The sequence below is a fragment of the Rutilus rutilus genome (genome assembly GCF_951802725.1).
Source record: "Rutilus rutilus genome assembly, chromosome: 12".
Taxonomy (NCBI): domain Eukaryota; kingdom Metazoa; phylum Chordata; class Actinopteri; order Cypriniformes; family Leuciscidae; genus Rutilus; species Rutilus rutilus.
In genome coordinates, this window is record NC_140217.1 from 27,687,720 (window position 1) to 27,712,625 (window position 24,906).

At 38.8% G+C, this 24,906-nt stretch overlaps 1 protein-coding gene across 3 annotated transcripts; it reads right to left on the reverse strand.

Moving 5' to 3' along the window:
- Positions 1-3,289: 3,289 nt before the first annotated feature.
- tmem125a (transmembrane protein 125a) lies at positions 3,290-14,112 on the reverse strand. Of its 3 annotated transcripts, none has more exons than XM_084426900.1 (3): positions 14,061-14,105; positions 13,597-13,921; positions 3,290-4,592 (listed from the first exon to the last, which is right to left on the reverse strand). In XM_084426900.1, exon 3 carries the CDS (start codon positions 4,526-4,528, stop codon positions 3,860-3,862), a length of 669 nt encoding a protein of 222 aa, XP_084283026.1. In that variant the 5' UTR covers positions 4,529-4,592; positions 13,597-13,921; positions 14,061-14,105; the 3' UTR covers positions 3,290-3,859. The 3 variants fall into 3 exon arrangements, with proteins under 3 accessions (XP_084283026.1, XP_084283027.1, XP_084283025.1); XM_084426901.1 differs by lacking the exon at positions 14,061-14,105 and adding an exon at positions 7,137-8,139 and having other exon boundaries at positions 13,597-13,907; XM_084426899.1 differs by having other exon boundaries at positions 13,597-14,112.
- Between the last annotated feature and the right edge of the window lie 10,794 nt (positions 14,113-24,906).

Genomic DNA, 24,906 nt, shown 5'->3' on the forward strand with positions numbered 1-24,906 from the left:
GCCTTATTTCTTATCAGTCTCAGCACATTACAAGCTGATAGATGGGTGACAAAGTCAGCTATTGTTTACATGGTGACTGAGCAGCTGTTGTACAATAGTCAGCTTGTTGTGGATAAGAACAGGCATTGCCCAACACGACCCAGCCACCCATGATTACGGTCCCCCTCAGCCCATTACTGGCCCTTTCAGAATTTACTTCTGTCTTCACAGGACAGGGTATGGATGAATGAATGACTAAGCTGCATGGTTTCTCAAACACAATTCCTCAAACAAGATGGACCAAACTGAAAATATTTAAACCAGCCAGTAGCTTTCTGTTATTTAAATATATTTTAAAATAATACATAGTAGTGATTTTGCAAAATAAAGGATTGCTTTGTGAAGAGAACAGTTTGTGATGAAAAAAAAAACACTCTTTCAGACTAAATCCCAAAAAGTCAGAGTTAATGCATGAATGTCAACTCATATAAAATGAAAAATCAATCCATGTGGCATCTGCAATCAAACGTGCTTGGCCTTTTCTCAGAGACATTTCTGCAATGGCTTTTACCCATCCAGCCCCAGGATAATTTTTAGTAGATGTTTGTTTTAGTCATGCTGTCTTCCCATTCTATCGGACACGTACTTCCCACTTCTGACGTCCTGAGCTTGTCGAGTGAATTGTCGGAAAGAATAGTAGGCTAATCATGGAGGACACCAGGTTTATTCTTGCTTTTGTATTGGGGTCATCTTATTACAGCCAAAATGTATTGACAATATTTAATGTTTAATAAAAAAATTGTGTCACATTAGTTGACAACCATATAAACATTCACTGCACTATCTAGATCAGCTTACTGCTGATTCTGGAATTTCGGTCAAATTTGTGGTCCCTCGTGCAGGTGGTGAGCCCACGGGATGGCAGCCCCACGTCAGTCATTCGGACTGAGCCCGGCCGGACCCCATGGGGGGAGGCCCGGCCGCAATATTTTTTTTCCCAGGATGGTAGGGGAAGACTCATGAATATTCATTAGGGAAGTCATCCCTGATTGGTCTGATGACCTACCCCTAACCCCACCCCTAAACCTACCCGCCACTGGGGGTCTGATGACCTACCCCTAACCCCGCCCCTAAACCTACCCGTCACTGGGGTTAAGACCAATCAGGGATGACTTCCCTAATGAATATTCATGAGTCTTCCCCTACCATCCTGGGAAAAAAATATATTGCGGCCCGGCCACCAGGCGCTCGCATGTGAGCCCCAACCCCGGGCCTGGCTCCAGGGTGAGGCCCCGGCTGCGCCATGCCAGGTGACGTCTCGTTCCTTTATTTTTCTTGCATCATATTGGACTTCTGAACCGCTCTTAGTCTGACCGGTCACCTAGGACCTGTTTGCCTCGGGAGACCCTACCAGGGGCATATAGCCCCGGACAACATAGCTCCTACGATCGTTCGGGTACTCAAACCCTTCCACCACGATAAGGTGGCAGTTCAAGGAGTAACGTATATACGTGTCGTGTATGAACGTGTATAAAACGTACAGTATTCTTCAAGTGGTTATTCATAAATGTAAATATGCACTACTTTCAACAAGATGTACACAAGGCGATGTTAAATTTATAAAAAAACTTATAAAATAAAATATAAAATAAAATAATGGCATGCACAACTCAGAAAAAACTCAGGTATCAAAATTTTCTCTGAGTTTACCAGTGGTAAATACGACTTGAGAGTGCTTTCATGTCCAATTTCAGAATAGGAAACTGATATTTACGATAATTCCGATAGCATGTGAGGCAGCAGGGGCCTATACCATGAAGCCGGTGTAGGTGGATAGCCAGGTATGTTTCAGTTTAGTTTGCAACAACCCTGGGTTTTAGGCACCTTGAAAGTGGTTTGGCTTTTAGCAGTGTTCATCGCCATAGTAACTCACGCTCCACAGCTAACCTGGTCTAGGGCAGGTTATGTTCCAGGTTAGAGGTTGCAAACCAAACTTGGACCAATCAGCTGTGAGCAAAGTGACACATGTCTGATGCGATAAAGTCACTCCACCTGTTTCTACTCCAAATTAAAGGTCACTACATAGCAAATGATTTTTAAAGACAAAATCATCTGGCTTTTAGTAACGGTTATTTATAATAATAATATTGTATGATTTAGATATTATTTATGTAATTATTAATCGATCACACGTACAATTTTAGTTTATCAATTATTATTACGCACAGTTTAAAGGAATAAATATATAAAAGGTAATATAAATATGCTTTAGAATCAATAAATAAAGCAATAAAATGACTACATGTGAGCTTAAATGTTCAATTCTCTCTATACCTTTATCAACTGTATAAACTAACTTCACAACTTTTACTTGCACTGATAAAGCAAGTAAAATAAAGCAAGATAAAGCTGTTTCATAGACAGCTATTTTCTTCTTGCTGTGTAAATTTGTTTAAATTCTTAATATTTTTCAATCTCGTAATATTCTGCAGAAGAGAGAAGTGAATCGCGCTGCTTCTCTCGCGAGAAATGAATCGCAGTGTCACTCTTTCTCAGCATGTGATTGGCTGTTCGCTACTGATGTCACACCTAAACTCAGGATCAAAGCCTGAGTTGACAGAGAAAGTTGATGATCAGCATCATGGTACCAACAAAGCCTGGTTGGATTGCTTTGGTTTTGTTTTGTCAACTCGAAACTAATCCTGTAACCCTGAGTTTGAAACTAATCCTGTAACCCTGAGTTTGTTCAACTATCATGGTATAGGCCCCAGGTGTCCTAGCAGAATAACCACCGGTGTAGCTCATTACATTTATCATACAGACATAATACTTACATGATTTTCACAATACTTCTTTTTTTTATTATTATAAAACCCTTTTTCTAATTGCTTTGTTTGAAAAGTGTGCTTGAGATATTTTTAAATACCATTTGGTTTGATATTTTGGTTATAAATATACTGACATTCGTATAAATGTGGCTTAGGTGTGTCTGAAGTTTAATGTTGCTGCAAGCTTTTCTGAAGTATTTCTCCAATATAAGTTGTCAAGACGGCAGAGCCTGAATGTTTGTTTATTATGCGTACAAATTGAAATAGATTTCCACTAAATGGCTACAACCTACCATCTGTTTATCTCCATCTGCATGTGAATGTTTTTCATAAGCCCTTCAGAACAAAATACCAATAATTTGCATCAAAGTGTAAATCTGTAAATCAACAGTGTATTTCTACAATCAAAATAGCCCCCTTTTTGTTGGTGAAAAAACAAAAAACAAAAAAAAGATAAGAAAACTGTGCTCACATCCTCCAGATTGACATTCTGATCTTTTATTTGATCCATATCTTCGCCTGCACAGGTTGTAGTGTAAAATCACAGGCATGCAAAATGACAGCTGGTCGATTCACGCACACGCACACACACACACACACACACACACACACACATATCAGAGCCGCTGAAAAGCTGAAGACATCTCCAGATGGACAATCACTTGGTATGCTCACCTTTGCCCGCATAAATGAAGCCATCACGGATACACGCACGTAATAATGTAGTCGTCCAATAGCATTGAAAAGAAAACAGCATGTTTTACCTAAAATCATTTCATTAAAGATCAAACTTTAGATTGTTTTTGTGCTTTTTCAGTACTTTTAACTGTACTTTATTGGAGTGAAGCATATAAAAGATGAATGTTTGTGCTTAAACCCTCAAAGGTTTAATGTCTGAAACCTTGAGCCAAAATGTAAATCAGTTTGTTTGTGAAATGCAATTGTAAATGTCACATGTGATTTGTGACTTAGTTTAATAAGTGCAAAGTTTCTTTGAGAGCATTTTAGTTCCTGTTCAGTAAAAGAATGGCGTATTTATTTTGTAGCCACGGTTATATCAGATGAGCCAGACTCGAAGCAGTCTCTCTTCTTGCATGCATCTGGGCTGAAATGCTGAAGATCCCCACTGTCCTCTGCCACCGTCTCTGTCCCGGCCCTGTCCTCTCTAAGAGAAAAACTACAGCGGCATAAACGCTGACCACTAACACTGTGAAACTCCCACCCACCAGCATCACCACCCCAGATATAAACATGTCATTCAGCGCCTTGCCGGGTTTAGGCATGTGGTAGGCCAAGGCCACGTCTAGGAGCACAGCTCCACAGATGAGCAGAGAGATTCCTGTGATCAACATGATGAGGACATCAGATAAACCGCCGCTTTTTAGCATGTTGATCCGGCGCCTGCTGCGCACGCAGTTCATGTCCTGGACAGCGGAGCTCATCAACTGCTTGAGGAGGACGGCCAGAGCGAGAAGGCAAAGAGTGGTTCCGGCGCCCAGCCGCCACTCGCTGGAAAGACTGGTGGTGGTGGAAAGGAGGCCTACGCCACCCAGGCCGCAGCCTAAGATCAAGGCCACTGAGGCGCAGTAGCATAATAAGGATTTGCGTGGCTCATTGAACCACCAGAGCTCCACCTGCTCCTCCAGGAGGTTCTGTTGGATGCGAGCCGGGTCAGGATGGGGGTGGCCCCTCGGAGGGGAATAGTCCTCCAGCTCTGACATGATGTTTGCTGCTAATGGTGCTCAGGACAGGTCCCAACTGTGAAAGGACACCTGGCTAGAGTTCCTGGAGAAAACAAGTTGGAAATTAGGTAAGAAGATGCCACGTGTACAGTTGACAAAACATGAAAAAAAAATCCTGTTCAATTCACAATAAGAAATTCACAGTGACAATGTTTCAGGCATTATGTAAATTCATTTTGGCCTGTATATTTCACAGTTCATAACTGAATATTTCATTATCATTGATATGCTGTAATAAACCAACCTACTTGAACATAAAATCTGAATTTCTACCTTAAAATACATACTGATAACCACCATAAAAAAAAAAAAAAATCAAGTAGTAAAATAGAAGAAGGGCACATGATCAAATTAAAGGTTGTCAAAATGGCAATCAGGGAAGCACATATAAATATATATATATATATATATATATATATATATATATATATATATATATATATATATATATATATATATATATATATATATATAAGCAATAAGGTACGAGAGGCAGCGCTGTATCGTGAATAAGTCACGGCTGAAGGGCGTTGTTAGGCATATATACATACACACGCACACACACACACACACACACACACGTATATACATATTTTTTAATACAAATATTAAAGCCAAAAAATATGTATCACTGAAACTTTCATTAAGTAAAATCATTAAAAGCCTTCCTTCCGCTGAAAAAAAATAGTACCTGACTGAATGAATAAATTAATAATTTGTACTGCATTCAACCAATTAACAGGTTTTTACTTTAGCATTATTACATTCTTTTCCCATTCAAAATTATAATTTTTTAATGTTTGTTTTTTAGTACAGATTTTTCAATTCAAAACAAATCATCTGTGACTCAACTGGACTGAAATCATTATCAAAGATAAAAAAAATTTAAGTTCCTTCTAAAACTAGTTCCACTTTCCTTGGAAGTCTGAGGGGTCACACGCAATCAAAAGTACCACACAGAAAAATGGAAATGAGGTATGTTAAACTGCACATCCTTATCCCCACTCCCCAAAATATGCAAACTTTTACAAAATGTTGCAAAAATTATGTAAATTATTCAGAATGGGGTTTCAAAACACCATTCTGGAGTCAGACCAAGCTGCTTAATGATTAAATTGCAGCTTTATTTATAAAGATTTTCTTAAAATCAATTTAAGATGTAATCAAACAATGAAAACCAGGTTTAATTTAAACTCTTGTGTTTAGTCTAAAGCCTGTTAATGTGCTTGGGGACAACCATGAGGATGTGTGTAGAGAGAGAATAAAGATTTAAAGTAGTTAGAGAAGACAATTTCCCTCCTGCTCAGGGGCTCAAACCTTAATTCCTTTACAAATGGCCTGTCTCTGTGGTCCCAGTGACCCTCAAGGTTGCAGGACAGACAGCTTGTCTTTACAATCCCTTAAGTGGCTTTGCCTTCACAGTCTGCACTGCTGCACCAGCAAACTACATTGCATACATTATAATCACGGACCAAGACGAACTCTATTTCTCTTTATCCAGGACCAGTGTCATTATTCTGTACTGTTTGTTCAAAGTCAGTCTCCTCCCACATGTGAAGCCGTAGGGGTTGTGTACATGTACGTTTGTGAAGCTTTGATAATTAAGTCCCTGTGGAGTCTCATATCACTGACATACTGCTTCCCTGTGACTGAGGTGAGGCATGAAGAGGGGAAAGTAAAACAAGAAAGCCCATGAAAACAAAAACACCAAGTCCATTCTAAGATTACTATGATTGTCAGAGATAAATCACCTAAAATGAAAATTCTGTCATTATATACTCTCAGGTCATTCCAAATCAATATGGATCCATGTTTGGAATAAAAAAAAAAAAAGAGAAATTTTAAAGAATTATAATAGTCACTTTTTTCAAAACCATTATAAATGGGGACTTTCAAGCTTAAAAAATATAATGAAATAACCATAAGTATAATGAAAGTGGTAGATAAGCCCCGCGTGTTATATTGTGTCTAAATCTTATGTGTGAAAAACAGACCAAAGATTAATTCAGTAACTGAAAATCCTGTCTTGGCTCTTCTTGAAACGTGAATGAATTGTTCTTTTGAGTCAAGATCTTTTCAAAGAATATGTTGATCCATGATCTTAATGATTTGTTCATTAATCAAATTCATCCACTTCTTGAATTTAACTCACTGATTAATTCCATGTTCATCTTCACTGGAGGAGAAGATTATCAGTGAGTAACAACTTAAATTTTGGTCTGTTTTACACACAAAGTTATAGTCATCGGAAGTAGGAAGACTTTGAATATAGTCAAATGGACCACTTTATAATGCTTTTATGGAGTTTTCGGTGCTATTCCTAAAATAATTAATAATAATTGTTAATGTTTCTTTTACTGCTGCCCAGAAAGCAAAAATGACATCAAACACAGCACTGAATTTGTACAGTTTGTATGTTTTTGTACTATGTCTGCATTCCCAGTTGTTATAGACATATGGCAGTTTAACCTACACACCTGGTATGAGAGCTCTTCAATCCTAAGTAGACTCAGTCTTTTGAATCTTTTATCAAAATATGAACGTCATCTTGGATGAGTGGCTTATGTTACAGTAGAAGTGTACTCACCCTAAAGAATAATAAAGGATCTGCGATGAGAATGTGGCAGTTTATCATTCACTGGCGCGTTCGCTTTCAGTCATTTCCCCAACAGAGTGCGGGGAGAGAAAGGACAGCAAGGAATATTTCCTCACCTCAAATCACCTCAGGGTTGGGACTTGCTTATTATTTTTGTCCTTCACCTTAGCTTGTACTTTTAAAAAATCATTTCTAATAATATACTGACTTTCGGTTTTGATTTGCAGCGGCTCCTTGGAAAGTTTTCTTCTTTAGTTTTGTGATGTCACTGACAGGTGCAGTCCAGACTCCAGAGTATATTTATAAGATTGGCCGCATGAACACAACCAGACCGACCAGAAAACTGAAAGTGTGCAAGATGCAATTGTTAGTCTTAATTTGTAATTATTATTAGTCAGATTCCTTTAGGCTGACATGGTATCGATGGAAAAACCTTCTAAACGGCTGATCTGTCAGTGTAGTGGCCTTGGGGCTGGACAGCCGTCCAACTTAGCCCTCAATTTAAAAAAAATAGTCCACAGTCAATTTGCCTGCAAGGTCTCTCTGAGGTTATTTCATAGGCAAAATGTCCCTAGCTGTCAGTGCATGAGTGATCCACAAACCAGGACAGAGGTTTTCAACTTTAGTAGCCTCCTGACAGTGTTCCTCCTTCTCTTTCTTGGCTCATGTTGCTGTTGGCTATTGAAGTTTGGTGGTTTTCTTGAAGATTTAGAGCAAACGACATCTTTCCCGACAGGTGTGAATGCTGAGCATTGTGGCAGGCCAAGCACACTATTCATTCTCTAGTCAAGCGGTACACTGTTGTATCTCTGACTGCAAGTCTCTGATGTATCTGCTAAAGAAGCGTTCATAAAGCAGGCTCTTGTCTTGTCTCCGGTCACCATACAACAGCTGATGCCTTGTCTAGCATACTCTTCTCTGCCTGGTTGCTAGGCAAAAACAATGGAGCAAGTCTCCGTGTCCTTCTCCAGGCCAGGAGGAAACAGGTCACTATCTGTGTGGAGACAAAAGAAGCAAAGAATGCCAGCTTGATGGGAATGGGATGTGTAAAGGATATGCAGTATGTCTAATTCATCAAAAGCAAATTGCTTTTGATTGTTAAGGGAGGAAACTGCTGTGAAGATCTGAGCAGGGGTGGAACTTGCCTTTTCCATATGGGGATAACAGAACAATCTTTGCGACAAGGTGGAACTGGATGGAAAATGTCCAAAAAAACTTTCTTTTTTTTCCCGTAGCCATGTCTGCTAACTTTATCCACTGAAAGCTCACTATGGAAGCACTATTTTCAGGCCTCATACAGTAAGTGCACAGAACCATTTTTTGGTCGTTCCAAAAAGAAGACCTTTTGCTACGTTTGCACCTCCCGTCCACACTAAAACGGCAAAAACGGAGACCCAAAACGGAGAAGTTTAGAAACGCTGCCGACCCGTTTTTCGTTTTGAATCTCCGGAGGGCGTTTTAGTGTGGACGGGTCAAAACGGAGGACTTTAGAAACGATGACGTAGTAGAGGCTCACGCTCGGCTCTATGATTGGGTGTCATCAGTCATGGCGTAGGCTATATCTTTTCTAGCAGCTGTTGTGCAAGTAAATTCTGCATTTTACAATGCTAACTGCCTACATGCGCCGGAGGCAAGCTATTATTCGAGCGATCTGTGACAATTCCCGGTAAAATAGTGACAATTCCCGATAAAATAGTTTACGTTTGACAATTCCCGGTATCGACCGTGTACATGGAGCGTCGGTTTTGGATTAACCCGGGAAGAACCAGCGCATGGTGGGATAATTTTATCAATGAAGTTGTGTTTACACCGGCTCGCGCATGCCCAGTGTTGGTGAATGGTCACGTGATCCGCGTTTTCAGTCGGTTTAATGTGGACGGAGATCAATTCTAATACGCAGCTAAAACGCTGGTGTGGACGGAGATCGTATTCGTTTTAATTCTCCGTTTCTAAACGAAAACGCAGTAGTGTGGACGGGGCCTAAGATACATCAAATAAAACACATTCCAAGTCAACACTGCATGTGTCCTTCACGGAGTTATCAATCCCATAATACACTGCAACAAGTTCAGTGAAAAAATAAATCCAAGATGGTGGATGAAGTGAGAGAAATGTTAGCTCCATCCGAATAAGCATACTTCCCTGCTATATACCCAGCTAACAAAAATATGTTAAAATAACTTTTTGCTAACATTCCCATTAAGTTTTGAAAATTATACTTCTGAATGTTCTCAGAATGTTTAGAACTCTAAAGGCCAATTCACACCACACAGACAAACGGCAACAAACACCAACAAACAAGTTGGCAGTTGGATTTAAAATTTTATGAAATAACTGTCATGTTCACACTGCCCCAACAGACACCAACAAACACTGATTGACCATGGTCAGTCAGGTGAAAACAAACTCTCTCTGACCAACGCCAACAACGCCTTTAATTTCACTCATTAGTATTAAAAAAGTTATGTTGTTCCATACCTGAAAAGGAGGGAATGAATCACTGAATATTTGGTATAAGATTTGGGTTCTGGAGGGCCAAGAGAGAGTTGTTAATGTTATGCTTCTTGCAGCCCCTCTCTCCTTCTTGCTTAATCCACATTTTATCAGCCTGCACACATGGCTCAAGTTACTGTCAGGCATAACCTCAGGAACAAACCGCAAACAGCAGCTGGCCTAGACCCTGCCTTTAAAGCTGTATAAACCACCCTTGATTTTTCACCCCTAATCTCTTAACTTCTCTTAACTGAGAAATCCTCACTATTTCTCTGTTTCCGACTCAACTTCAGTATCTTATCTGTCTCTTTTTTTTATGTTGCACTGCTGTTCATGGTGGCTGGAGAGGGATAGCCTTTTTGAAAAGCACAGCTCTGGCTCTCAGTGCTCTTTCTTTTCATCATAAAAGTTAACATATGCCATGTACCTTATTCCATCATTTTACTTCAAGACTCAGTGGGGTCATTACATCCTCTTTTTCCATCAGAACACTTTCCCTAAAGGACACTCCTTCATTCCAACCCTTCACTGCAGCTTACCGCCACGTTCGTAAGGAAACAGAACACAAAAAGACTTATTACTCAATCTTACTCTGCACAAAATCTCAATGTTCTTTATGTATGATTAACTCAACAACAATAGACCTGTTATGGCTTTTATGGGTGTGTCATAGCGTAGAAACAACATGAGTCATATTTCTCAATAAAGACTGGAATACAATACACGATTTTTGCCCCAATTTGCAGTTTGGACACGTCAGTGCTACTTGCCAAAAGTCAGAGCCAGTATGCAGATTTTGGGTAGTCTGAAGTCTTGAATACAGTACACGACTTTTAAAATTGGAAAAGATTTTAAAACACTGGGCATCATACAGTACACTAGCGACTTTGTAAACGGTTACAGAGAAAAACTGTGCATCATAGACTAAACAACTGAGGATCACACACTCAGACTTTAATTTCACACAGAAACATGCGCCTCGGCTCAACCCCCAAACCGGCTCGAAATATCAAACATGTTTGATATCCTCCGAGTGGAGGATATCAAGTCTGTGCCCATCATACACCACTATTTTATGCAAAATCTGTCAACTCCGACTGGCTAAAATCTGCAGACTGGCTCTAACTTTAAGCAACAAGCATTGACTCTTCTGGACTGCAAATTAGGGCAATAATCTGTGCAAAAATCATCTAGTGTATTCCAGCTAAACGTTTGACAGATTTTACAGAAAATGCGAACTTTAGCTTCAGACTGTGATTCCATCCAGTCAGAGGACATCATACTTGTTTCATATTTTGAGGCAATTTTATAACACATATTGTTTTCATTTGTCATCCATCTCCAAGCAACAAGGCGCATGTTTCTGCATAATTTTTTGTGTTCAACACAACGTGTGTAATCCTTAAACGTTTTTCACTGTAATCATTTACAAAGTCAGCAATTCCTAGTGTTTTCAAATCGGTTTAGATTTTAAAAGTCACGTAGTGTATTCCAGCCTTAAGGGTGCTATTTTGTCTGGTAAGGTTCTGTATTCACTGCTGTTTGGTGCTTGATTTTCCTGTTTTGGGCACACCGGCACAGCTGCAATATTAAGCACTAATTAAATCACCAATTAACAGGCCCGTCCACCCAGCTCCACACTGCTGACAAAAGGAAAAACATTCACCTCTCTTCCTGCCTACCTCTCTCCCTTTCATTCTCAAAACAGTGACAGCATCCATAATGTTCAGTTCTGGCCTCAAGGACGGTAAAAATGTGAGCATAGTCCATAATGCAATACAAAAAGGGCAACTATTCAACTTGGCCACTGAGCTCCACTCTGTGACCTGACCTCCATCTGTGACATAGACACCAGCCCGGTTAAGACACCTGGACCTACTCTTTCACTCTTTAGGGGCATGGTTTCATTCTCACTGGCTGTCTCTGTGTGTGTTTCACAGAATATTCTGGAATATACACTCTCGGGATGTTTGGATGTTGCCGAGTGCTGTCATGCACCTGTCGTTTTTAAAGATCTGTACGATCTCTGAGGAAAGGATGATGAGGAATGAGCCTAGAGCATGTTGGTTTGCTTGGCATCTGGAAGCATAACTTTGATTCCTTTCTTTCTCTGTAGATACATGTAAAAAAAAATCTCTATTTTAACTCCAAATATGGATGTTCATCCTTTATTTAAAAAAACAAAATGGACAGGTAAACTAGTAATGATATCAGATGGTGTTACCATGATGGAACTGAAAGAACATATGCCTATTCATCAGTCATTGTATTTACATGACATCCCTTGACACTTAAAAGAATGCCAAGGTAATACGATGGAACATTTGGTACTTTTTCTAGAATTATTTGACATGTTTGTTTGTGCTACTTTCTTTGTCCTATTTTGTCAAGTCTTTTACCGGATGGCTATAATATGTCATTGTATGTGCATGCTCAACAATCAAGTCGCTATAAAACAATAAAATGTCATTTTATTTTCTATCCATGACATGACATTTTGTCAACACCTCCAGTGTAGCTGATACATCACATTAACAATGGTTAAATGGTAGAAAGAGAATAACCATGATTAATTACTATCTTTTTGTCCCTAAACTATTACCCTGTCACTGTAAAGCACTGTTCACACTCTGCATAGAAAGGGCACCTACAGCATTAAAATAATTTGCTTCACTTTTATTTTATGATACAGAACAATTTTAACAATACAGATGGGAGACATTACCTTTCTTTCCTAGGCTGTTATGTAGAACGGTCTGCAGCTCCTCTTTAGTATTTTGCTCTCACTTGACTCGTATTAGTTACTCTTTAAAGCACAATGTTCTTAAAATGGACACTATAATGTCCACAATAAGCATTATCTGATCTTTCTGTTACTTCCTCACTCCAAATGTCTAATACTGGACAAAATTGTTTTCGATTATATATGTTGCCCGCCAGTTTCTGGTGTTCTTCTACACAACTCAGAACACATTGAGTGAAGATTTCTTTTGGTCAGCTCAGAAATCAAATCAGAAATGGTAGCATGAGAGAATGACACTCCACACTTCTGAAAGTTTGCGTATTTGTCTAAAATAATCAATTAATTACTTTTATAAGATGTGAAAAAAAGAAACAAGAAAAAGAAATGACTAGCCTAAAGTGTGTGACCTGCACCAGGAAATAAATCTATATGAATGTTGTTCATTAGTATTACTCACAAATGTTCTCAAGTAATTAGATTATAATGTTAAAAATGTATTAAAATGCATTATTAATTAGCCTATAAGCGATAAGTTTAATAATTAATAATAGTTTATCTGATAAAGCTGATGCAGTATATAAAGCACTTTTTTTTTAAATTATATAACACTGTTGAAAGCACCAGCGGTGATTGTTCATATATTTACATTTCATTTATCAGGATAATATATTTTGTGTGTTTAAGCCCATATCCAGTATATGGGTGAACAGTTAATTACAGTCCTAAAGTAATGTTTAGGACTGATAAACTGATATTCTGTATAATATCTCTAGGACGCTTTACAGTTTTTATCACTCAGCTTGACTGAGTTAGAGTCAACATCCCCATATTGAGTACAGCACTCTTGCTTGTGCGATACTGGTTAATTTATTAGGCAATATGATTCCCTGTCACATAAACCATTTTTTTTTTTTGCTATTTTATATGCAGCATTTAACAATTTTTCATAAATAAACATTTTATGTTTCCCATCTCAGTGTATAGATGATATAAACAGATTTGAATATCAACCCTTCATGAATTTGTTTACAAAATGTCCTTTTGCACATGTGGAGACGATTTTCCAGAAGTGAAAGTCCTAAAACTCCAGTACAAAGTGTCCTGCGTTGTTCTATCAAGGTGTGGATCCTCTTATCTGTCTAATGTCTAACAAATACATTTCTATTCAAACCCAAAAGAGTACGAGGGCGTCCATCAAAACGCTTCCGTTCTTACCTGCGATGCGCTGTCAGGCAGCACACCATCCCGAACTATCAGCCACAAATATACACAGCAAGAAATATACACAGCCGGTCCGTCGGTGAGGGGAAACGCGCTCAGCTAGAAGAGACGTCAAGTTTAATGTAACTCTCGCACAGTAATCCCGACCATATCAGGTTGTCATTGCGAATGGCGTTGCAGGTGCACTGCTCGTTCAGCCCGGACTTTTGCCCTCCGCTCGAAGGAGTGGTCTCTCCTCTCATTGCTACTCTGATCGCGGAGCTTGTAGTTCAGCTGGAGAGTGTGTGTGTGACCTCGCCGCTCCCATCCAGTGGGACACCTGCAGCGATAAGAAACGTCTAGTCCAAAGGTCTGACGTTAAATGACGCCAATTGGGAACACCAAACAATTTTCTGTATGTTTGTTCACGCTGCGTCGCGTTTCAAGCACTATCTGCGCGAAAAAAAAAACGCGCTTACCTGGAGATCGTCGCGGAGTTACCTGCTCTGTTTGCTGTTTCAACCGGAAACCCTAGCATGACCAGTGCTTATGAATAGATCATTCAGGGTACTGCTAGAATTGTGTAGTTTTCACAAGTATAATGGTGATTGTTTTAAAGTCGTATAAATCTTAAAAATATTCAAAACTAAAGTTTTTTTTTTATTGATTTTGATGGCCTACACAGTTTTTATTACCTACATGTAGATGTTTGCTACCCATTTTATTTAAGTTAACTTATGTGATATAGTTTAAAAAAAATGCAAATCACAAGAAGATTAGGAAGCGTGTATTAATAAAATAGGATATAGGATCAATTCTGAGTTCATGTTGACTTTGAAGTAATTGCCTTTTATAATTGCATTAACATACAAATTTTCATTTGCAATTCATCTGTTCTCATTAGCTACAGTGTGATTATGATTTAGGTCTAATCCAACTGACCTTGGATTGAACAGCTAATTACTTGATAGGCTATGCATAGGCCTATAGATTTTCAACTTTTTAATTGTTCATTTGTAAATGATAAACATCTACAATTAACAATTTATCTGATAATTGCAATTATTTACCATCTATGTGTGTGTGTGAGAGAGAGTCACATAAACGAAATGGTCCATTCTCTTGTTCCATTAAGTTTTATCCTAGGTAGCACTAAATATTGCTTATCTGAAAATGGTGACACCCAGTGGTTCAGTAAGGTGACACATAATACAAGCATCAGTCAATATATAGGGCAAGACCACAAACCACAGAAGTCTGATTTCCCAGAAAATTTGCAATGAACAGACACATTGTGGAATGTCTTCCTCCCTGTGCATCAAAGGTGTTACCCTGCATTTAATGACAACTGGTGTCTCAGTACAGTCAGAAAAGTGCACCAGTTTGGGTGTCTTCTTAGTCTCTTATTAGAGTAAAATAGTGCATGTTTGACAAACCATGTTGTTTTTTTGTTTGTCAATCAGAGGTGTCCTATTGCACAGATACAAAACATATTGCAATGCTCTCTCTTAGGACACTAAAATGTTCCTTCTTTATCTTGTGACAGATGTTGGCTTCGCCACCTCATGCTGCCTGATGTACTGGTCTTTTGGATCTTTTATGTTGTCCCTTAGTCTCTTGGGCTCTTGGGATGAAGCTTACATATTTATGAAGGTCATTCATGAACCTGTGCACTATAGTCTCTCTTCATCACGCTCCTGTCAAGGGAAGGAAAAGATACACACACACACACACACACACACACTTTGTACATCATCAGTGACGTGAAGTTTTGAGTGATCTTTTGCTCTTGGTGAGCATTTCTGTTGTGGAAAGAGTCCAGTTCTTGCTCCATCCACCCAGAGGAAATCGATCTTTTTCTTCAGCCATTAGTGCTGATCTGTTCCCCCTCTGCCTCATCCCGGGTTCATTTGTATTCTAATTGCCAGGCCTTGAAGTGACATGCTACGTTCTGTACAAGGCTGTTTTCTGTCAATTCCATGCCAATATACGAGTGTAGTGCTGTCTTCAGCTGCTTTGATGTTAAATGTGGCATTTGAGCCTTAAGGAGGTCACATATATTTGTGTATATAATATGTTGTGTTTGGTGTTCAGTAGGACGAGTTATTGAAATTGGACAAAATCTCTTTTTTTTTCTATATGTGTGTTCACACTTATATACAGTCTCTGCAAAAACCATGTCCTTCTTCAAGTCCTCATCAAACTGGTCCAACTCCAACAAGACATGCATATTCCAACAAAACAGATCAGGAGTACAACACAAACCCTCTGATGGCTCGGGACTGGCTGGCCTGAGAGTATTACAGGCCAGTTCTCTGCCCAATCGCTCCATAAGCTTACATTTATTGATTTTTTTCTCTCTCTCTGAACATTGCTTCGTTAATAGATGATGTAAATATGTTACCAAGGTAACATCGTCTAGCTGGTTAACATACAATCATTTTGTTGAAATTACAATGGGTGAAATTGCTTGTCTTAGAAGCATCAGTTTGTATGGATTGAAAATTATGAAAAATTATTTTACAAAAAAAAAATAAAAATAATATTTGTCTTAACTGGTGAACAATCATGACAGGTCAAGTAATAATCTGAACTATTTGGCAAAACTGGGCCACCCAGAACACTTATTGTTGTGCCCCATTTATGTTTTAGAAATGATAAATTATAGTCCATGACTTTGGATTTCTGTATTTGATAACTGGCCTAATTTCATAGCCAATTATGTTTTTAGCTTTCTTCACTCAATCCAATTTCTACCCAAAGACGATAAAGCCCAGTCAAAGTCTGTGACATTTAAAAGTTGCCTATGTGACACTGAGCACAGAGTGTGCTCTCTTCTTTCTCATAATGCTGATGATAAAATATGGCGCCTCTCTCGCAAGAATAGATGCATGCAGAGTGTCACACATCAGTTGCGACACATCGACAAGCTTGTGTCGGCAGTTATTATTCATGGACAGCGCTGTGGATGATGTTGAAGGCTTTGAGGAACGAATAAAAGACAGGTAATAGATGTCCTCTTTCAAATGCTTTGCGAGTGAGATACGAAGACAACTGAGCAGTTACTGTTATCTTAAAATGAGTGTGTGTGTGAAGCGAGGGATTATTAAAACAGGTGTGTGTCTCCACATGCTGATGGTGTGTGATTATTCATTACTTGCGGACTTGCTGCTAGCTCTCTGCTGAGAGCAAGTCCCAGAGTCACCTTGACTGAGCCTCATATAGAAATATCACACTTATTATAACTGCTAGGCCTAACCTATCCAACCAATGAGAGACATGAGGATTCTGTACTTGATATTTGATTTAAACAATGATTTCATACAATGCACATTATATGTCTAAATATACTGCCCTAAAGCTCATCTCTGTCAAGGTGAAGATGCCTGCAGGTTCTGCTGGTCATACCTCAAATGTTCAGTTTGCACATTCGCATCACTGATCCCTTTTTATGGGCTGTTGAACTAAAGAAAGACAGAGAAAATAGAGAAAATAGGATGAGACCTTTTGCTGGTTCGCAGTCCATTTATCTCTAAAATTTTAATTATAGTAAATATTACCGCCCAGGGACTTAGAAGCAGCTATTGTATGTGTCAGTAAGACAATGATAAATGGGGCTGTAAAATCCATGTAACTGGATTTTTGTGTGTGTTGCACAGTGCTTATCCAATGCATACATTGATCGTTTCTAGCTTCAGCTCAAATTTTAGAATTTATAGTCATCCAGAATTAAAATTCACACTGTGTGCTCTGGTCCCAGATGAACTGTGTTCTTGGTCAGCAGATATGTAGCAGAAAAACCCCTTACTCAAATACTTTGAAATTAGCTATAATGTAGTTTAAGGAAGCACTTCTTATAATTTGCCCATCTTCCATCGCTTTGCATCAGCTGCATTGCTGAGCTGAGAAATATCTTCATCATGTTGTTTAACTACATGCTGTTTAGTTAGTTAGCAATGTTTTTTTGAAACATCAATGTAATGGTAACATCCTAAAATGACCTTAAATACTAAACAACTTTACATTTTGAATAATAGAAGATCTGACAAAAACAAAAAGTTTTATAAAATGGTAAACCTTATATTTCAGTGGTCTGAACCAAAATGGCAGACTGACTGAAAATGCAAATGAAGTCTCAGAAGGTGGTTACCCCTGTACAAAGCAGTACTGCTCTGTATGGATGTAAGATGAAAAGAAATGTAATTGAAACTGAAGACAGTCAGTTCTCCTCAGATGTACACTTGTATAACATGAATGGCCTATTTAAAGGTCCGAACAGCGAATTTGCAGGTATGTATTAAACTTATGGGATATCGTATTAAATAAATATTTATGTAAACATTAATATTGAAGGAATAGAAACAGCTAAAGGTGTAACTGTGAATTTGGACTGTCAGTACAGTTCATCTGAAATACACAAGGGCTTCTGGTTTGGTCTCAGACAAGATTTACTGTATCATAAGATTTGAAATGTTTTAAGCAAGTACAACATAACTTCATATTTGTATAGTCTGCACTGATATATTTGAATGGCCGTCAATTGTGAAAGATGTTTTTTGCAGCCAGATGTTGTAGTTACGGCATCCAATCAGCTGTAATCTATCTCAGTTGATATGTATGTCCTGAATCTGTCTTTCTTATTTCTTCTCCATCTGCCCCTTTAACAACTCAAACCTGGATACGTGGTCTTCCTGACAGTGTGTTTGTTTGTGTGTGTGTTTGAGAGAGAGAGTAAAGGGCTGTGAGAAAGACTGCATGCTCCATTACTGCGCAAAGCCCGTAGGGGACGGGGATGAAGAAAAGAAAATGATGATAATATTGAAGGTAAAGGAAGAAAACAATAAACAACTACGCAAGCAGAAAACTAGAAGGAAAAAGAAAAAAGTGAAAGAAATTGGAAAGCGTGTGGAAAAAAAAGCCCAATATAGACAGAGGCAAATCAAACACTGACAGAGGGTAGAGTTCATATTGAGGACAGTTCATCCATAAACTGGACACTCTTTAAATCCTCATGCTTTTCACTTAAAAGCCACAGCATCTCGAAGTCTAAGACATCCTCCTTCATGCAGACTGGTATCACTTGCATCAAGGGATAATAAGGTAAATTTTGCAGGAGCTAGAGAGTAAAATAACAGTGATTATAGCCCGGCTTTCATCACTCTGTCTTTCATCCCGTCGCTCTCTCTAGCCCCTCCGGATTTATGGAAACCGACGTCGCATTTCCTTCGCGATTGTGGTGATGTCCTCGGCGAAATGCCAGCGTTCTCTTGATTAATGTGCCTGCTCTGTTCCAATCAATGTCACAGTGGGAGGGAAATGCCATGTGTTTTAAATGGCCAGCTTTCGCACATGGGCCGGTTTTATGAGCTTGGCCTCCCGCGGACTTGCACAAACACTCTTTCCTGTCAGTGAGACAGCTTAGGTGTGAAAAATAAAAACGACAGAAGATTGCAAGGTAGATGGCAGCAGCCTGTCAAACTGGTCCTTCTAATAAACATATATTGACCATTTCTTGCACTTTAAACCAGATTTGACATTCTGAATTTATTCAATACGTTAAAACGTCCACGTTTTCTCCTTTCTATTTGTTCTATTTGTCAAAGTAACTACTTTTTTCTTTAAAAGAGGGTCATGCACAATACTACATTAAAGGAATTGTTCACCCAAAAATAATTTACTCAAGTTACTCAATTACCCAAGTTGTTCCAAACCTGTATGAATTTCTTTCTTCCACTGAACATAAAAGACATTTTGAAGAAGACAGATATTTGTATTGTAATCATGTTTTACAAATAATCAAATGAACGCAGACCTAGCGAGCATAAAACTTTTTTCAAAAACTTTATAAAATCTTATCGACCCCAAACTTTTGAACAATTTTATATTAAGATGCTATTATTATATTATGATCCAATTATAATTTCTTTCTTTAAAATCAAAATATTTTTTTCAGTAAAAATAACTCCCAAGATCACTGCCCTGTTGACATCATAAAAAAAAAATACTGAAAAAAACTGAGCACACCAGGAAAAAAATAAGAACAATGCCCCTTTAACAAACTATAACATCAATAACATTTTTTAATCTCCAAAGAATCAATTATCCAACTAACATCTTGCCAACTAATGTAAATGGTAAATGGACTGCATTTATATAGCGCTTTCACAGACCCAATGGCCACCAAAGCGCTTTACAATATTGCCTCACATTCACCCATTCACTCACTCATTCATACACCGACGGCGGTGTCAGCCATGCAAGGCGATCCAGCTCGTCGGGAGCAGCTGGGGTTAGGTGTCTTGCTCAAGGACACCTCGACACTTGGTCAGGTGGAACCGGGGATTGAACCACCAACCTTCCGGTTTGTAGACAATCTACATGAACCACTGAGCCACTGCCGCCCCATAATAATGTAGAAGAATCTAATGGCCTAACGTGACCTTTGAAGCCATTTGAGTGCTACAGTATATCTCTGGTGAAAGTCCATCAATGTGTTTAGTCTGCCTTCATAAAATAGGTTCCCAGGCCAGTCATGAGCCTTGGTCAGTGCTGACTCATCAACTAGCACAGCTGCACCAGCGGAACATGGTAACTCAACACACCAATCTGCCCAAACACATACAACAAAGGAAAAAAGAAACAGAAATTGGTCCCTCAACTGACAGCACTGGGTCTTTGTAATTTCAGAAAGATGTCTTCACCCCACAGCAAACATTTCGTTTCTGATGAGACAACAAGTCCTGTGTTACTACAGAGCTTAGCCATGCTCTCAGCTTCTGCTTGCTGGTGAAGACATTCCATGTAAAACCAATCAACAGAGGACAGCCTTTATCCAAACTCCATGCTACAGAATATATTCCAACAGAAACACTATACACAAAAAATAGAAAAGATATACACAATTTAACTTGCCGATTATTAGCTAACATTAAAGGGATATTTCACCGCTGGAAAGAAAATGTATTTAAATTGGGTCATTTATGTAGTAGAAATGTGAAATTAGTCCTCCAAGACTGAGAAAAGCTAGAAAATGTATTTTTGGCTCATGTGGATGAAAGACAACAACTCCCAGAATGCACTTGCTTCGCTGCCCTACAAGGCAACTCCCAAGCCACGCCTACCAGTTACAGAGGGCAGTATCGGAAGAAATTATACAACTAGGCTACTAGTTGACTCGAAACTGAAAAGATGCCGTTTTATCGTGACATCCCACCCCCTATGGGTGGGTTGAAAACATGCGGAACGAGCTCCTACTACTGGCTGTGGTCTCTAGACTCTGGCCAAAAAAGCCACAGATGACGCAAAATGGCGATTTTTGCGTCATCTGAGGTTTTTTTCCAGACCCAAAATACAGAAATCTCTCGTCTCAGGGGGACAAGAGGGAGAATACTTGGAAAATACTACCGGGTTTCTACTGATACAAAGCCTAATGCTAATCGGTGAAGTATCCCTTTTTGGAAACCCAGAACCCCAGTTATGGAAGGTATAATGTTTTTTCCAAAAGCTCTGTGAACTTTCAAAACATCCATATGTCCATATGATTATACCGTACAAACATGCTAAAAACATTAGTAGAACGTTCCCAGCTTACAATTTTGTGTTTAAAGTCACCCTGAAATCAAAATGGACAATTATTGTTTTTTATTAGAATATTGCAGTATTTATGATAAATGATTTATCCATACACATTATTTTGTTTTAAATTCATGTGCCTTGGTAATCTTTAATCAAAATAACTACCCCTCTCACTTGCAGTGACATCTCTTCTCTAATGACATGTTTTGTAGAACATCCTGTCACTACTAATATGACATCACAGCAATAGCAAACTACAAAAATCCAACTATCCAATTAATTCCCGATGGACAAAATCAAGTCCAGCCCTACATTTTTCTTGTTCAAGAAGCCATTTTACTCAGATATACACTCACCTAAAGGATTATTAGGAACACCTGTTCAATTTCTCATTAATGCAATTATCTAATCAACCAATCACATGGCAGTTGCTTCAATGCATTTAGGGGTGTGGTCCTGGTCAAGACAATCTCCTGAACTCCAAACTGAATGTCAGAATGGGAAAGAAAAGTGATTTAAGCAATTTTGAGCGTGGCATGGTTGTTGGTGCCAGACGGGCCGGTCTGAGTATTTCACAATCTGCTCAGTTGCTGGAATTTTCACACACAACCATTTCTAGGGTTTACAAAGAATGGTGTGAAAAGGGAAAAACATCCAGTATGCGGCAGTCCTGTGGGCGAAAATGCCTTGTTGATGCTAGAGGTCAGAGGAGAATGGGCCGACTGATTCAAGCTGATAGAAGAGCAACTTTGACTGAAATAACCACTCGTTACAACCGAGGTATGCAGCAAAGCATTTGTGAAGCCACAACACGCACAACCTTGAGGCGGATGGGCTACAACAGCAGAAGACCCCACCGGGTACCACTCATCTCCACTACAAATAGGAAAAAGAGGCTACAATTTGCACAAGCTCACCAAAATTGGACAGTTGAAGACTGGAAAAATGTTGCCTGGTCTGATGAGTCTCGATTTCTGTTGAGACATTCAGATGGTAGAGTCAGAATTTGGCGTAAACAGAATGAGAACATGGATCCATCATGCCTTGTTACCACTGTGCAGGCTGGTGGTGGTGGTGTAATGGTGTGGGGGATGTTTTCTTGGCACACTTTAGGCCCCTTAGTGCCAATTGGGCATCGTTTAAATGCCACGGCCTACCTGAGCATTGTTTCTGACCATGTCCATCCCTTTATGACCACCATGTACCCATCCTCTGATGGCTACTTCCAGCAGGATAATGCACCATGTCACAAAGCTCGAATCATTTCAAATTGGTTTCTTGAACATGACAATGAGTTCACTGTACTAAAATGGCCCCCACAGTCACCAGATCTCAGCCCAATAGAGCATCTTTGGGATGTGGTGGAACGGGAGCTTCGTGCCCTGGATGTGCATCCCACAAATCTCCATCAACTGCAAGATGCTATCCTATCAATATGGGCCAACATTTCTAAAGAATGCTTTCAGCACCTTGTTGAATCAATGCCACGTAGAATTAAGGCAGTTCTGAAGGCGAAAGGGGGTCAAACACAGTATTAGTATGGTGTTCCTAATAATCATTTAGGTGAGTGTATGTAACAATAATGAAGAAAAGACTATCGCAAATTCAGTTTCAAGCTGACATAAAAGAATGTTTTCGGTTCCAAAGTTATGGAAATATTACTTCCGTATATTCTGTGAATGTTCAAAACGTTAATTTTATAAATGTTTTATGAAAATTTTTTGGTTACACAAACATTGTGTTAGCAAAATGTTAGCAGAATGTTCCCTTTTTATGTTCTAAGAATGTTTTCCTAACATTCCCAGAGGATGGTTCAAGAATGCTAAGGGAAAGGCAAAAGGATTAGAATAGTCCCTTTTTTATCTGTATAATAACCCTCGAAAGCTGGACTTCAGTTCAGGCACCAGTTTAGTGTGTGATTCTGGCCATAGATACAGCATATTGGCTTTCAGGTACAGTCAGCAACCCTCAACTTTGCAATTTCTGTCGAGGCAGAGATGATGCCATAGAGCCTGACTCTGTCAGTGCTTGCTGACCAAAGTCACGTAAGATGAACTAATCATCCCAGACACGATCTGATGCTGCTCAGCCTGACTGCGTTCATAACTATAGTGGGGCTGAGGTGATCTGTGTCCGTTGCTCAGAGGCACAGATACACATCAGAATACAGAAGCATGCCAGCGTTTAAGACATTTGTATTATAAGAAAAAAGCTGCACAGCCTGCTGTGAAAAAACACCCAGTGGTATAAGGTTGTATTATTGTAAAACAACAAATGCCCCAGTGTGTAAATCTCCAATTTGATATGTTGAAAGATATGCCTACGCATTTTTTCCTCTGTCATCATATTTCTCATATCAACACAGTCCCAAAGCAAAGCCTTGTGAGAATGCTGTGATGTTTGAAACCAGTAGTAACTGAATTTGAGTCTATGCCACACTTCAAGCTGTGAGAACATTTTTCTTAACACATACACGTAAATGTTTCAGTGACTAACTACAGCTGATTCATTATTTAAGACCCTTTCAGATAAAAGGGAAATGTGGCTTAGTAGGGATCAACTGGAGGGTCATGATTCAGAAATGGACAGCAGGGAAAAACAATGCTGAATGCACATACTATATAATACTTAATGTTCTCATGTTCAGACTTCAAGAGAATAAAGTAACGCTTGGTATTTTAATGTGACACAGCTTTTTTCAGTCTGCTGCGTTCTGTCCTCCTGATTATTTAATTTTTACTTTGTATTCCGCCTTAACAGTATGAAAAAGACAACATATACTGCGCATTTGTGGTCTGTTCCCGATTTAATTTATGAAATAGCCCATGAATAATTCACTTGAATGCACAAAGTATTTGCTCGTTTTTCTCCCCAAATCCTCACGTCTCTTTCCAGGTTTGTTTTCACACGGATGCTTTAAAATGTAATTGTCTCCCCTTTTCACTTCTAATCCCTATTAGCAGTGTTTATTGAAATGTTTCTAAATCCAGTAAATACAATATTGTCTGTCAAAATGATGGAAACCACTTTGAAATATTATCTCTTAATGTTCCAGTTAATTAACATTATTAATTAAGGCAACGAGTTACATAATACAGACATGGGCCTGCATCCTATTACTAGTGATATATATAACACGTCCGTAATATTGCTGCGGAAATAATTGGGGGTTATTCAGTCTGTGGCAGTAATTTGTTAATGCTTTTACACTTTTAAATGTCCTTTTAATGTTCGATGGTTGAAGGCTTAGTAGAATAATGTCATCTCATTGTATCCAGTTTTTGAAAATGCTTGAGCAAATCTTTCCCTCATTGTTTACAGTTTAACGGAAGTTACTCCCATAATTCAGCAAAGCATCATAGGCCTGGGGTCACCAAGGCTGTATTTATTTGAACAAAAATACAATAAAAACAGCAATACTACTGAATAAGTAACTGTTTTTTTTTTTTTTTTTATATATTTTAAAATGTAATTTATTCCTGTGATGGCAAAACTGAATTTTCAGCAGGTATTACTCCAGTCTTCAGTGTCACATGATCATTTAGAAATCATTCTAATATGCTGATTTGGAGCTCAAGAAATATTTCTTATTATTATCAATGTTGAAAACAGTTGTGCTGCCTTATATTTTTGTGGAAACTGATATACATTTTTTTCAGTATTAGAAACTCAGAAAGGAAAGAGAGCTGGATCCAAATGCAGTGTGTTTAATAAATCAAGGTAAAGGTACAAAATCAACTCAAAAGAAAC